Raw genomic sequence first — 16125 nt, forward strand, 5'->3', positions numbered from 1 at the left:
AAACTGGAATGACTGACATGCAGAAAGTCAGCAGCATTAAATGGAGGCCACACATGCCAGAGATTCTCTCAGCTCTCATCGACCGTGATGAAGACTTTTACCAAATGTTAATTAATGTCCGGTGCGTGACACTTTGCTCCGTGTACCTGCTGAGCTGTTAAGTGTGTGCATATATAACCCTCCTTCTGGGCACCCAGTGGAAGCTTTAGGTCTTATTTGCCTTCTGATAGCATCCTGCCAGTCCCCCAGCTGTGGTCCGAGAGAAATGAGAAACCCCGCAGAACAATATAAAGTGACTGAAGGGGCAAAGCTTGGATTACAGTTATTTTCTCACAAATGGAACCACCGCTGTCACTTTCTGCTTGTCACACTTTAGTTGCCAGATGGGAGGTACCCGAACTGCAACAGCAAGTATGAGAGTTCAAACACATTTAGACTGCTTAGCAGTGTTGTGCAAATGAAGCTTAAATAAGTATTCATTAACGTATTGCATATCCCTTTTTGTTCCCCTTTTAGGTAAAACAGAATATCTAGTTAGTTACAGGCTGTAAAAAATGGCAGCGATGATTTAAGTGGAATAAAATATATGTTAACTGCAAATGTTATTGAGTCCAGTGCTGAACGCTCTGGTGCCTTTAGCAACTTGTTTAAAAAAAAAAAAATCTATTACCGAGCATTAAGAGTGTTAAATATAAAACAAAGATCAAACAGCAAAGGTATCTCTGTATGGATAATTGCTGTCTAAAGGTCATGTCGTAAAGGAGCCTGCGGTAACATACAAAGCACAGTGATGAACTGCAGCCACAGATCAAAGGGCTAATTTATATGATCTAATTGGAATTATGATTTGCTTTTTGTCAAATATTCTAAGCTGCAGCGTGCATTGCATATTAAAGCAGTTCGAGCACGATTCAGGGAAGCAAATTAGTTTCGGCAGGTGCATTGATGCTGGATTTTTGGAAATAAGGGTGCAATGATTCATCTGAAAATGGAGGGCACTCAGAAACAAAGCAGGGCACAGTCGACACAGACGATCCAGAGAGGCTCTAGTGCTGCCGATTACACAGTGGCCTGCTGTGGCTCGCTGTTACTCTTGTACTCGAGTGTTTGTGTGTGTGTGGATGTTGGGATGGACTCCCGATGCTATCATATTGTGACATCGTTCCTATATCAAGTAGTCACAGCTCAAATTGAGGAAAAAATGAATAGTGCATGCCCCAATTTTCCAGAGGGAGTCTTTGTAAGAAGGTTATGGGTTTTGTAAGAGGAAACCTTATCATAGACATTTAGATTCTCTTCATATAAGGTGGATGTTACATTTAATCAAATGCTGCATAATATATATATATTATGTTGTATCGTCTTCACAATATTCTCAAGTCCTGACATTCAAATGATACTTTAGCTTTTCAGTTAGGAAGAATATTCCTTTGTATATTTATTCCACACTTTATTTCTCATTGTCTGAGGTTGTCATGGAGGATATCAGATATTATTATATTATTAGATAAATAATGTATCACCACTTTTAGTACCTCTATGATGCAAAGCCTACACCTTTTCACCAGCACCCAGTCAGATGCATGTTTCACCATTCTTTTTAAGTCTCAGCAGAATCATCAGCCACCACCACCGATGGGGAGGAAGTCTCAACAGTGAACACCAAAGACTTCCTGATGGTAATGTGAAAGAATTTTCCTTCAATAAACCGACTCGTTGAACTTTATTCAGATGAGTGTAATATAATGTGCCGAGGCTGATCTGTCTCTGGCTGAAGACAAGCTGACTCAAAGGGCTGATGAAGCAGACGGCGCTTACGAATGCAGCACGCAGCACAGGTTTAGTTGTTAGAAATTAGTTTTGTTCATCGTTAATCCTCAATTAGACTGTAGTAATGCCGCTTAAGACATCACCCGTTCTCCCGAGGCCTTCCTGTCAAAGCTGCTAGCTGGGATTTCTTCACTGGCAGAACTTCAATTCAAACAGGGAGGATAAAACACCTGAAACATGCAAGTCAAAGAACATTGCACTTGTCTGATAAAGCTTTAACATTTGGTGATTGTGAGAATGAAGGGTGTTCCACTTGTCCAAGAGTAGGATCCTATTCCTATTATAAAAGAAGATTAAAAAAACGGTGGCACCTCCTGTAACAGTCGCCAGCGAGACGGCCCCATGTTGGTGTATCATAGGATGGGCCTAGAACTGTTCTAAAAACTCAGCCTGAGCCGTCGTTTCAAACACGACAGCCTCCATCACCATTGAAATAGTTTACATTCTAGCTGGCAATAATTAATGAGAGGATGGAACTCATAGTGTGCTTGCCAGAGCGGCTTGTGAGATGAAGGGTCCTGGCATTTACCTTATGCTCCTCATCCACGGGAACTCATTGAAATGCAGTGGGTGTGCCTTTCTTCGTGGCAGCATTCTGGCATGTTAAATTTTTCATTTCATTTTCAAAAGCTCCAAGCTGGTTAATCCTCTCTCGTTTGAAAATATATTGAGATGGGAAATATTGCGCAAGTTTGAAAAGCTAAAATGACGAGAATTTAACCATGCTTCAGCCATAAGAAAATTAAATTGTTGTCTCTGTTTTCAGCTTGTAAAAATTAAGGCTGTTACGTTAAATAACAGAATGGCAAATAAAATGTGCGATAAAGTTTTAATGATATGCAGATATTGCCTTTTAAATATATTTATTTCTGATGGGATCTTTTGAAAGATCCCATCAGAAATAAGTTCTTAAGAACTGGGTGGACTCCCAGTTCCCTCACAAAGTACAAGATAATAGAGGCCGAAAGATCCCATCAGATTCCTGCTTCCAGTTGTCTTTTTCGATACTTCCCTTATTGTAAATAAGCAAGAATGCATTACATTACTTCAAATTTTTTCTCAAAAAGGGGCGCAGACAAATAATTTAGGGTAATGCATTGCAAAATAGTGTCACGGCTATCCTTCAACATCAAGGAAGATTTAAGACAATTATTTTAGCGCAATATTCCTCCTGTGAATGCAAACAAGATCCTCACACACGTCTGTGCCCTGTGAAAATAATAGCTATAAACGACCCGCTGGGGTTCATTCAAAGAAGAGAGGACGCATTTGAGTGCATTTCAGGAAACAATGCAGGAGATGTGCGCCTTTAAAGTGAAAGTTTCCGATGTGAATCATTTGTAGAGTTTAAGGTAATTGTGACAATTTGGGCTCATTTCCATGTATCATACAAAAAGACGCACCAGCTTTTATTTGCACTGTGCATTTCTTAAAAGTGGAGCACGGCGCTATACCACAATGAGCTCCTTCCATGCAGATCTCTGCACGGGGTGCGATCTAAGCTTGACTGAATCGGCCGTGATGCACCTGTTTGGGGCGAGGCGTCCTGCACATCCTGTGTCTTCCTTATTAGTCGAGTTTGGTGACACAGAGCTCCTTCCAACTTCCGCCTGTCTCATCAACCAAGGTAATTGCTTACACCTGTGTGAATGTGCCTAACAATCAACGCCCCATTTAGTACCCAGTTATGACATGAGGCGTGTGTCTCGGTAAATTGCTTGCTAAAGCAATGGTCATGTGCCTGTGCAGATTGTGTTAGCATTCTTCTCGTTATCTCCCGTCAGACCACATTTCAATTCTGTCTGATTCAGAAATGCTGCACTTACCTATCTTTACAGTATTTATTTTTATGATTGGTTACATCGGAACTACAGAGATACCCAAAAAAGCACAACTGGTGACTTGTTAGCTGTGCCTCCATGACATACATCAAGAAGAAGCGGAGTCTAAATTAATCCATCTCACTGCATCTTTATTTTTTTTAAAGATGATGGGTTCAGAGGAGATCTGCTTCCTTTGTGACGAGTCACAGTTGTAGTGAAATGAGCCTCTCCTATTCAGATTGCTCTCTGCAAAGGGAATACATGGTGTACTTCTTTCCCCTACCTTCCTTTCACTCAACGCCTCTCTCCATGTCCCTAAAATATGCCTTCGGGGGATTCTATCTCCTGGTTCCTTTTGAAGCAGTGGCCTCTCTCTGCCTCTATTATCTTGTACTTTGTGAGGGATTATGCTCTGGAGCACACAGAGTCCACCCAGTCGCTTAAGAACTGTGACAGCTTACGATAATTGCCATGCTAATTGGACAGAACTATCCCACTGTGCTACTTCCCCTCGCCAGGCTTGATTTGATGAATACGGCTTGATTAATGTTACCATAACCAAGCCGCTATAATTTATTATGTCACTGACGGTAATGGCTGACTGATATATGCTGACAACTATAATAAATAGGCTGTTGATTTTGAAACCGGCCAATGAAAAGGTGCGACTGAGATATTGGACCAGCGCGAGGAGCAATATAACTACCTATAACACCTTTATGATCTTATAATGCATTTATTAAATAATGACAGTGGATCTTTTCTGTTGGGGACCTGAATGAAGAGTATAGCGATATGTGCTGCTCATCCTCCACAACGTTCAACAATATAATTTACGTCTGTATTCATATCAGGACAATGTTGTTTTGACACTGCAAACCTGTCAAATCTGCATTTTTTAGTGGAGCAGTTTGTCTTTGCTTGGCGTTATTGACATGATTTCTGAGCCTTGTTACCTTGTGGTGATGGATTCTGCAGATATTCTGACAGATGCAGTTGGGCTATAGGGACATGCGTGTCATTCTTTCTCGTGTTGCTCAGTGCATATAGGATAGCACTGATTGAATGACTTATTTTCCAGGTGATAAATTCTGCTATCCAAACCACAATGCTGTGCATTGCATGCATGTGATTTTGATTTTTCCACATTGGAGCCGTATTCTTTTTTTGGGGGGGGGGGGTGTCTTGTGTCTTAATCAACCCATGGCAGCTCTGCTGTGCATCAACCTTGCTTGTGATAAAGGTTCCTGGTCATCAGCCGCTAAAATAAACACTTGTGTTTTTGCAGGTGACACAGTCACACGTCTGCAACCAGAACTGACCATATCTTTAACGTGTTTGCAGCTGCAGTTCTCCTCATAGAACAGCAGAGCTCAAAATATCCAAGATGAATGAAGTAAGGAGAAAATCATGTTGGAGGGTTGAAATATGGCCTCACCCAAATTTACTAATATTATTCTTTGTATCTTGAGTGCAACAGAACAATTAGGCTCTGACGAGTAACTAGATGGGAGATTCATTTACATTACATTAATATATTTAATCATAATATATCCAAATATAATAATCATGGATGAAATCATTATTTTTTTATTGTAGTCGAGCTAAAGCAGTAAATGTGTCTACATTAAAATGTTTTACGGTTATAATAATCATTCATTATTACTACTATTCAGATAGGAGGAGGGCCATAATAGCATCATGTCCACTATTTGGTGGACGCCAAATGGAAACGGGAAGCATAAAATCAACCCTCCTCTGACTTCTATTCATAAATCAAAACTATTGATAAGAGAGAAGAAGAAAAAGCATATCAAGGTTGAAAAAGCGAGTGGATTTATGGTGAAGGCAACGCGGTGCGCTCGTGCGTAATTACGCACAGCTGATACGGTCTTCACGCAGCGAAAATCTAGGTTGCGCACAAAACAAAATCCGACCTAAATTGAAAATAACATGAACACGTAAACATTCATTCTGTGCTATTTTCCACTGAGTCAGTGAGTGGCCGGTGACTGGCTGCACTTTACATTGCTTTCAAATGTAAAGTGCGTTTAAAATAAAATATATTATTATGATGTTGCTCAAAGTTGTCCAAGGGACTGCTCAGGGAGTTTGTCTGTTTGCTCAGACGCATGAAAAATTAGAGGGAACATTGGTTGAAGGTGCTTTAATAATACCGTTACAATATTTTCGAATGATTATTTTGTCATATTTGAGGGGCGTCCGCGCGTTTTGCATCCAGCAGCCAGCTGGTCCTGCGGAAACACCTGTTAACCAGCTGTCGGGTCACGTGACGGACACGGCTGTCAGCTGATTGACGCGCCCGAATGACCACTTCGGTGTGTGTGTGTGTGTGTGTGTGTGTGTTGCGTGTCTCAGCTCTGGCTCCGTGTATAACACGCTGTCGCCTCGGGTGCGCCGTTTTGATCATTTTAATGCTTTTCCTTCGGGTTTTAAGCTAAAAGACGGAGACCACGTTTTCATTGGTTCTTTTATTTTTATTTAACTCATTATTCGACAGTAAAAAAAAAAAAAAGTGTCTCCTTGTTTTGGGCAGGGATTTACCATTGGGCGTCCCTGGGTCCGGTGGTGATGGAGGAAAAGCTTCTCACATCCAGAGGCTGCTTCAGTCCAGGACCGAGCAAAGCGGTTCTCTCAATATCAACTGCAAATGTAAATGGAGAAAAGAAAACTGGTGCTAAAAGGCGTTAAAGGTGGGGAGCTTGACGTTCCTCTCTGTTCCTGCACCCTTCATCTGGCCTGTTGCTTTGCCCTCAGGGATGCTGTGCACGGAGGAGTTACTCAAGGTTGGAGCTGACGTTACTCTGATGGCTTCCGTTTGTCTTCAGCCAAAGAAATGTACCTTGAAGGAACTTCTTTTGCAGGCTGGAGCTAATGCGAACGTGCAGAATGATGCAGGTGACACGCCTCTACACGAATCAGCTCACACTGGCACAAGGGTAAAACATCAACTCGTATTATAAGGTCGTTATTTTTGCATTGCAACTTTGGACAGCTTCATCTTTGCCCAACTAATATCAAAGACTTTTTATCTCAGTTAATTTTGGACGTGATGACAATCGATGCTCAAATTTGTCTTGTTCTTCTTCTCTTTGGGCCCCCTAAGGAGATTGTTCTGTTGATGCCTCTTCCAACGTAATCATGCTGGAGGGTATGAAATGATTGGGGCCCCTCCCCTCTTCATAGTACTGTACGGTATTTGCACTAGTGCTCACACAGTGTTAGGATTGTGCAGCTGCAGAGAGGAGAGGCAAAAAGAGGAGAAGCTTCTGGATGCAACCAGAGAGGGAGACATTTCTTGTATGTGTTATGTCATAGGTTTCTTTTGCAGTTGGATGCATTAAATAGGTATCTGTGTAACTATATGATCTCCAGCTCTGTGGAAAAAGATGCTCCAGATATTCACTGCAGGGACTCGGCGGGCAAAGCGCCGTTACACTGCGCAGTCTACAGAGGGCAGGAGCAGTGCGTTGTGAAGCTGCTGAAGTCTGGAGCCGGCGTCACAGTTAAAAAACAACAGTTTGCGTTTGAAGTAAAACATAATTTTGTCGATGCATCAGTTTTATCTGGTAATTGTGTTCCTCTGTTTTTCATGTGTTTTGCAACGCTGTCTTAAGAGATGCTCTGGCAGGAGTCTTCTTCTGAAATTGTCTTGCTTAAATGATTTAGGAATCACAATTCAATTTTAGAAATGACAAATGCAAATGTCTACACCTGCACTGTTGTTGTTGTTGTTTTTTAAGCCCTGCCAGCCCCCTCTGCGACTGAAAGCAAAGGAGACCAGTGAGCTTTCTAGTGAAGCCAGCGCTGCTCTCCGTCTGTGCCTCGAAATGCTGTCTAAACAAGAAGAGGTAGGCAAGCAGCATCTTTCCTCATTAAGCCTGTACCAGCATGCAATGTTTTCACGCCATCCAATTTAGACACGTCATGCTCATAATGAAAACTTGACCTAGAAAACAGAATATCTCGTGTATTTGAGTCATCGTTGTAGACTTTGTGATTCAAGACATTCTTGCAAATGTGTGTTTTTTTTAAAGTCTTTTTGTAAGCCAGGTTCATTTTCACTCATGAATATTATTACTTCCCACACCATCGTCCACATGCTTTGCTCCCAATAAATTACACAAACTGTCCCCGGGGGCTTTGCCGTGTCCTTGGACGTCCAGTGGGACCGTGCGGTTAATCAGTCTGCAGGAAGGACACAAGATCTGCTTTTATGCTTAGGTCTGCATTCAGCTCTCAGATCAGTATATAGACTCGCACAGATGCCGTCAGAGAAGGAGCCACACACTCCTGCTCGGGGGGGGCAGCGCATCGAGCGAGGGAACAGAAGTGTGTGCATATTAGAGATGCAAGCGTTCACCCTCACACAGTGAAAACACACGCTGGCAGGCACGCTTCCACATGCCGGAGCATCCGAGCTAGAGAAAGAGGAGACCGAGGCAGCACTCTCTTCCAGTGTCTGCACAGGTACGAGACAAATATTTGTTCTTCTGTCTTCTTGTATCTTGTTTGGTAATACTTTGGTGGGTTTGCCGCGTCCCCTGATGATGTATTTGAAGTTTCAGCTGTGATTTAGTCTCGTGTTCGGCGTCTTGTGAATATGATGTTAAGGCTGATCTAAAATAGTGGGGTTGCAGGAGCCTGTCCCAGCTCGCTACAGGGCGAGAGGCGGTCTACACCCCGTCTGTGTCGCCAGCTCAATTCTGTGAAAGTCAGAAAAATCATTTTTCTATTTAAATTCGTGGGTCGAACCATTTCCGTTTCATGTTCCATTAGACTGCAGCTTGTTAAGGAAAAGGAGATGCTAAACTAGTGTCTCACTTTTTGTCTCATTACAAATGAATTTTTAATTGTTTTATGTCACAACACACCAAAAAAATATCTATCCTCATCATAACAGAAGCTGAAGAGAAACAATTTAATGAGATATTATATAAGAGAAGAAAATGTCTCAATAAGCATGTTTAGATCCACTGGTCACATCCTAATCTTGTGCTACTACAAGTACTAATGGGATTATATTTAACCCGGTGCTGAGATTGGCTCCATCAGACAGTATTAACTCTAATTCCACAATCATTAATTCCCTCCATGTCCAATCCCAGATGCCTCTATCTGCAGTTTACGCATTTATTTTTTACAGTACTTTAAATCCAGTATCTTTTTAGTGGTAATAGGTTGTCCAGACAAGATGTGAAATAGTACTGCAGCAATTACAGTGTTCAGCATAACAGTATATACATTAGCCCTGACCCGGTTCAGCAGCTGCTACAGAACTGTAATATTCCCGGCTAGGTTGCCTCATTTATACAGTCGATGCAGCCCGATATGACTGCATGTCGGTGACACGGCATTTAGTGCACGACAGAAACTCCCCAGCAGGTTCTGACGGTGACACATTTCTAGGCCCAACCGAGGCAGCAGGCTTCCACACCTGTCAAGAAAACAAATGGAGGCTAACGGCATGAAACCACTTAGTGATGACAGGCGGATAAACAGGTCTGTCAGTCTCTTTTGCTCTGATAGCAGGAGAATGTCATCATGGTAAAAAAAATAAAGTCCTCCATGTAAGAAAGCAGGCTTGGGAATCGGAGGGAACACGCAGTCGGGTTTCACCTTTACTTCGACGCAGCATGGATAACTGGGCATTGCTAAGTGTTCATCGTCCCTGCACGGACTGACTTCTTTGAGGGGTCAAGTGAGAGCTATAGATACTAGGAGGATTTTTAGAGAAGGGTATATGTGTGTGGATGGGAATAGTGGGAATATTATTATGTATTTGAATGCTGCTTTTCTGACCAAGTACTTGTCGCGCTTGGATGATAAATATGGTTTGAGTATATTCTGTGGAACCCTAATAAGCCTCCTTCTGAGTGTTGCTTCCCTTCCGGCAGGGAAAACGCATTTCGGAACATTGTTCTACTTTTTGGGGGGGTATTGGCCAAGGAGACGCGTCCCTCCCAGGCATCGGCAACTGCTACCTCACACAGCCTCGGCAGCAGGTCTCAAAATAGCAGCGCTCCTTCTCAGGCGAGGGGAAGCAGCGAGCGCCAAAGTGCTCGCCATGAATGAGCTGTTAATCAAAACGGCTGACAAACGCACTGAGCTCGCTCGCTAATCGCCACACATGAAAGACACACAGCATTTTATCTGCTTCTTTAACATGCATTGTTTGCATTGTTACATTGCCTTTCATGTTGTTGCATTGCCCATCTTCTGTGCTGTTGGTGGAGAACATCGTAACAGCAGCAGACGGTGGTAAACACCATTCTGGTCTGGCTTGCCCCACAGTCGCCTGGCTCGGGTTGCTCTGGAGCGACACTCAATCCTGGGCTACGACGCTCTCTGAGACTGGGGTGTTTGGTTCCAGGGGGGGGGGGGGGGCAGGTTTAGAACAATGACCTGCTATTAGAACCACAAAGAAATGCATCCTATCGCAGCAGCAGATTGCTGCGTCAGATTTTGGTTATTCAGAGCTATGACTTTGTACAGTGTTGTCATAACAGCATGATTTATACTTGAGACATACTTGTCAAATGTCCTTTGTTTTATAACTTAAGTCTTTCCTATTTTGTGCAGTCTTTCTCAATCATTGAATAATTTATATTCTGCTTTGCTATCTGCTAGAGACTCTATAATCTACTCGGCGTGTGTGTGTGTGTGTGTGTGTGTGTGTGTGTGTGTGTGTGTGTGTGTGTGTGTGTGTGTGTGTGTGTGTGTGTGTGTGTGTGTGTAGGTGTGTGTGCGCGTGTGTGTGACAGTAATCGTAGTGTCACTGATGGGGCTGTGTAGGGGAGGAGCGCCGTCCAGTCGGTGTTGAGCAAACAGTGCTGAATGAAAAGAAGCCTCTCATTGGAACACAATCCCCAGGTGGGAGGGAGGAGGGGGGCAGGTGGAGAGGAACTGGAGTGCTTATTTGTGGACAGATTAGTGTTCCGGCGGCAGCTTTTCGAAACCGGGCGTGCATTTGTGAGCGTTGACCCGAGGACACTTCACTTGTCTTCATCCCTCAGATTCGTGGTCTGATCGGTCTCTGAGCGACTTCCTGTCTGTGGCCAGGACGAGGGGAGAGATACCCAGCTTCTCTGCCATCCTAGCACACACGGGGGGCCTTCCGGAATGTCAGGGGAGGGTGACCATGGCAACCAACTGCCACAGTACAATGGAGTCAAGACGCACAGGTGGGACATGCTCCACTTAAGATGTCACGTTCTTTTGCTGCCTTAAACAAAAGGGAAAAACAGCGCTTGTCTATTTGATCTATTCTACTGTTCAGCATGTGTTTCCAGTCAATCTGATCTGTAGGATTCGACTGCATGTAACTATTCGTTCTGCGGGTTTCCATAAAAATTGTACAATTGGCTATACAAGTGTGTGTGTGATGGCAGATTTGTAGATCTTCTCCAGCAAGATGATTGTCCAGTAAGAGCTGGAGAAACAGGATACTGCCTTTCTACTCCGATCTGTTTTTGTTGCCGGGTGTTTCTGTTTAGCACCACAACCCATAGACTGTTGTATCCTCCGTGACAGATCAACTTTCTGAGAGAACAATCAACATGCAGTGTTGTGTTTGGGGGGGGGGGGGGGGGGGGGGACTACCTTTTGATTTCCATGGATGCTGATTTTGACTTGGCCTCACTTCCGTAATCCAACAAGTGAACCATGAATAATTTAGCGTGTCATGGCTCAGAGTGGAGTTGGAAGACGGGACCAGTTGGCCGGCTAGCTCTGTGTGTAAGTGTGTGTGTGTGTGTGTGTGTGTGTGTTGTGCATTAAAGATGTATGAGGTGGTGTTTATTTGGAATTACTCCTGTCATTCAAATACATCTCCCTGGGTGCATGTCGACAGGAGTAAGTGTAAATGTACCTCATTTGTTGCCTTTCAAATGCACCACTCTACAATAAATTTATTTCTAAATGTCTTTCGATTAAGACCACAAGAATTCAAAATATATATTTTCCTTATGTATTTTCCTTACGGCAGCCATTAATAGTGTTGGTTTTAGGTCATGCGTGTTCATACGTATGGGTTTGCTTCCCTTTTACTAGCCTGTGTTGTGTTTACTAGCCTGCAGTTTTTTTTCTCCACATTGCATTTCAGAAAACTCAATCACAAAAATGAGGATTTCTTTCTCATCTGGGGGGGGGGAAATGTGTGATTTGTCGAACGAGCAGAAACTAGAGTTGTACGTTTTGAGGCAGTGTTTGATGGAGCTGGCCCAAATTATATTTGGCTGTACATCACTGTTATCCTCATCCTACAGACATGGCAGCCCCCACCGCCGCCTGTGTTTATTTAGCTGAAGTGTAATGGCTTTTATTTGAGCGGTTGCCGCAGCAGTCTGTTTTAAACAAGGACACCATCTGCCTTCAGCCAGCATACCTGTAAAACGGTCCACACTGCAGTCGTCGTCAGGACAGGATGGACTCAGCCCTGATCAGAAGCAGTAGAAATATCATCGGTCACGATTAGTCTGTGCAAATATATAATTTGTTATTTAAGGTTTTGTGCATTGCTTAATATGTAACTAACTCTCAAACAGACTTGAAAGCCAACACATCTGCACATGCAGATGTGTTGGCTTTCATTGCATGTGATCAGCTGGAAGCTCGTTACAAACAATCAAATTACTTTAACATGGATTATTTATATTTATGGACGTCACTAGAAATCCCCTTCAATAATCTAACGAGTGTTTCTGTCTTTACACAGAACGTGTTTACCGGCTCCTATGTTCTCCAGGAATGACGTCAGCATCTGGAGCATCCTGAAGAAATGCATCGGCATGGTGAGAACGGAAATCATTCTGACTTAGGAGGAGAACTGCTGAGTTAAGTCTAAACTAAATTCAGCAGTCTGTTAATGAATATCCTTAATATCCTTAATTTCAGTGGGACAGACTGAAATGCTGTCAAACAAGTCAATATGGATATTTTATGGTGTAGTTAAAGATGGAGCAAATAATTTTAGCATCTCCCTTTTGCTAGTGTTTGGTGTATTGCAAAGAAAAGAAAATTCCGTATGCAGAATATTTTACGTCAGCGGATTTTACTTCAGTGTCTCCAACTTCTGAAACATGCATATTTTATGCATGAGCCACGGCAAAATATCTTTATGATCATTGAATCCTCCGGACAACAGGATCAGATCGAGTCCTTCTAGGTTCTTCTCTCATTCTGGGAGGAAGCACTAATAAATCCTTATCGCCATCAAAGCTGTCTTAAAATATTAATCTAATATAATAGATTAATAATAATATAATAGTCTAACAACACTATTGTTTTTTTTTTTCTTGCACTATGTAAGCCCCTTAGAAAGCTGGTATTTAACTCTACAGTATTGGATGGCGTCAGATTTCATTGCTGTGCCTTTCTGAGTTGCTCAATAAGTCTCATCATTCTCCCACGCTGCATTCTTGGTCTCCTACATCTTTTCCAGGAGCTGTCAAAGATCGCCATGCCTGTCATATTTAACGAGCCACTGAGTTTCCTCCAGCGCTTAACGGAATACATGGAGCACACCCACCTCATCCACCAGGCCAACGCCACAACCGACTCCGTGGAGAGGATGAAGGTATCCCTGCTTTGCCTTTTTTTTAAATCACAGCATAGACTCAGGAGCTGAATTACAGTCATCGTAATAAGTCTGTGTTCTGTAGTGTGTCGCAGCATTTGCTGTGTCAGCTGTAGCATCACAGTGGGAGAGAACTGGCAAACCATTCAACCCACTACTGGGGGAGACCTATGAGCTCATCAGGTAAGTTTTTTGCATTTGGTGGATACTTTTTTTCCAATTTTGGTGGGCTTTCCTGCAATCCTAAACATGTCCCTCCTCTCTATCAGAGAAGATTTGGGCTTTAGGTGGATGTCGGAGCAAGTTAGTCACCATCCTCCTGTCAGTGCCTTTCAAGCTGAGGGCATCGGGGAGGATTTTGTATTCCATGGTTCCATCTACCCCAAAGTCAAGTTTTGGGGGAAGAGCATAGAAGCTGAGCCCAAGGGAGTCATCACCCTGGAGCTGCCCAAGTAGGCGTATAATCCCGTGATTGGGATTGGGATTTTACTCCTGGGAAATTTGCATCATCTTATGTCACTTGTCTGTCTCTCCAGATATAATGAAGCCTACACCTGGACAAACCCCACCTGCTGCGTCCACAATATTATTGTCGGTCAGCTTTGGATCGAGCAGTACGGCAACGTGGAAGTGATCAATCACAGGTAATAGGATTCCCCTTCTCTTTGTGTGGAGAGAACGTGCCCCCCCCTCCTCCTTTTTTTTTTTTTTTTTGGCTGTGCTCTGCAGTAAAGTGCTGGTCTATTTAGATTCACCTTATTGATCATAGAAGTAGAACTGAGAACAGTTTCTATTAGAATGGAAGGACAGGATGAATCATGCTTTACGGCCTCATATCAAAGAGAATTTGTGTGATTGTCGTGTGGTAGGACTGGAGAAAGGTGCAGCATGACGTTCAAGCCCTGTGGCCTCTTTGGGAAAGAGCTGCATAAGGTAGAGGGATACATCGTAGATAAAAGGTACGGTGATCTTTTAATTGGCAATGATTTGGCATGATCTGATGTTTAGTGCTTGCAAAGTAATGCAAATCCTCTGTAATAACTAACATAATGTAAATGGTTGAATTGAGATATCAAAAGCTGCCATGTTTTCTGCTTTTTGTGGTTGCAGTAAAAAGAAGCTCTGTGCAATATATGGTAAATGGACTGAATGCCTCTACACGGTGGATTCAGCCGCGTTTGACACCCACAAAAAGACGGATAGGAAGAATTCAGATGAAAAAAAGGGTAATAAACAGGTAAATGATTCAAACTCTTCTTCTCTCCTTCCTTTTGCTCCATGGTAACCTGGTATGTGTGTGTGTGTGTGTGTGTGTGTGGCCTTAGAGCAGTATGGATGAGGAGCCAGAGGAGGTTCCTCTACCGGATGCTGAGACCGTCCAGGTCATCCCAGGGAGCGAGCTGATCTGGAGGATAACGCCTCGACCAGACAACTCGGCAAAGGTGCGATGGGAGGTGGAGGTGACGGGTTTGTTGCTCTGCCTGAGAGCTGGATGATAATAAGATTCTCCCTGGCAGTTCTATGCATTCTCCACATTTGCCCTGCATCTGAATGAGCTGGAGAAGAGCATGGAGGGAGCCATTCCCTCGACGGACAGCCGTCTCAGGCCTGACATTCACGCTATGGAGAATGGAGACATGGGTACAGTCTATCTAATTTATGGAGCTATTATACCTTAAAACCCATCTCTGGTGGGATTCAGGGTTCTTTATCCGTGCCCTTCTTTGTAGAATTGGCAAGTGCGGAAAAGAAGAGACTCGAGGAAAAACAGAGAACAGCCCGGAAAAACCGAACCAAATTGACAGGCGAATGGAAAACAAGGTTAGTCTCTGAATCCTGTGGTTTCTGAATCGCCGTTTTAATAATCACCTCACTATTATCTTGCAAATGCGTTCAGACAGGACGCCAGCTCTCATGTGGCTGCTGGTGACTGATGCTGAATATCTAGTTTGAGCAGTGAATTTGAACTGAGCCAAATGGACAAAAAATATTAAGACACATCTCTCAATCGCTGGATTTGGGTGCGAGCTTGACATCACAGGCGCGACGCCACCACCAGATTCTGGGGCCGTGAAAAGCAGGTTCTGTGGGGAGATGAATTGTGTGCTCCTGTCTGGCAGTCTGACGGACCAGTTTGGGTTGGGCAGGTGCCAGGAGAACGTTACCGACCTGACTGCATTGTGCAAACTGTAGCTGCAATGTTAGCTGGAGGAAGGATCGTGGTATGAAGTTGTTTTTGATACGCTTTTAGTTCCACTGAAGGGAAATGTTTTTAACAGTTCTGTACTTCCAAAACGATGCTCTTTGGGCGCAGTTTGGGGAAAGGCCTTTTCTTTTCCAGCGTGACCGTGTGCCAGTGCACAAAGTAAAAACGTGGGTTTGGCGACGTCAGACACATTTGAGATGGACTGGAGTGGAGATTGCGAGCCGGGCTTTCTGGCCCAACAATTCAAACACCTCACAGAAGAGTTGGAGCTACAAACGGGCCAACGCCATATTAATGACTTTAGGATGGGCTGTCATAAAGGTCTCCTTAGGTCTAAGGGATAGATGTCCTAATACTTTAGTTCACGCGTGGCATGTGATGTCCGGGTGTTTTTCGTCTTGTTTCTCAAATGCTCTAGTTTTGACATATTAAATACTTGTTGACATTTTGCAGGTGGTTCCAGCAAGGACCCAATCCCCACAATAAAGCTCAGGACTGGCTCAGCCTGAAAGGTTACTGGGACAGGAACTACACTCACCTACCTAATATCTACTGATAGAAATGCACCCGGAGACCTACTTTTAGCACTTTTTGCACTTGATCTGCTGTACTGGGGTTTGTGCTGGGGCTCCCACACAAGAATCAATCAGTGTCTTATTGGCAATAAA

The 16125-nt window shown here is 43.4% G+C and overlaps 1 protein-coding gene across 1 annotated transcript; it reads left to right on the top strand.

The window, feature by feature from the left end:
* Window positions 1–10739: 10739 nt before the first annotated feature.
* Window positions 10740–16013, top strand: LOC137915754 (oxysterol-binding protein-related protein 1). The gene is made up of 12 exons (XM_068758873.1): window positions 10740–10858; window positions 12391–12466; window positions 13117–13251; window positions 13337–13434; window positions 13521–13703; window positions 13788–13895; window positions 14121–14210; window positions 14362–14488; window positions 14577–14693; window positions 14769–14892; window positions 14982–15072; window positions 15911–16013. The coding sequence occupies exons 1-12, from the start codon at window positions 10797–10799 to the stop codon at window positions 16011–16013; spliced, it is 1314 nt and encodes a 437-aa protein (XP_068614974.1). The 5' UTR covers window positions 10740–10796.
* The last annotated feature ends 112 nt before the right edge of the window (window positions 16014–16125 follow it).

Source organism: Brachionichthys hirsutus, unplaced genomic scaffold, assembly GCF_040956055.1.
Source record: "Brachionichthys hirsutus isolate HB-005 unplaced genomic scaffold, CSIRO-AGI_Bhir_v1 contig_276, whole genome shotgun sequence".
NCBI classification, from domain to species: domain Eukaryota; kingdom Metazoa; phylum Chordata; class Actinopteri; order Lophiiformes; family Brachionichthyidae; genus Brachionichthys; species Brachionichthys hirsutus.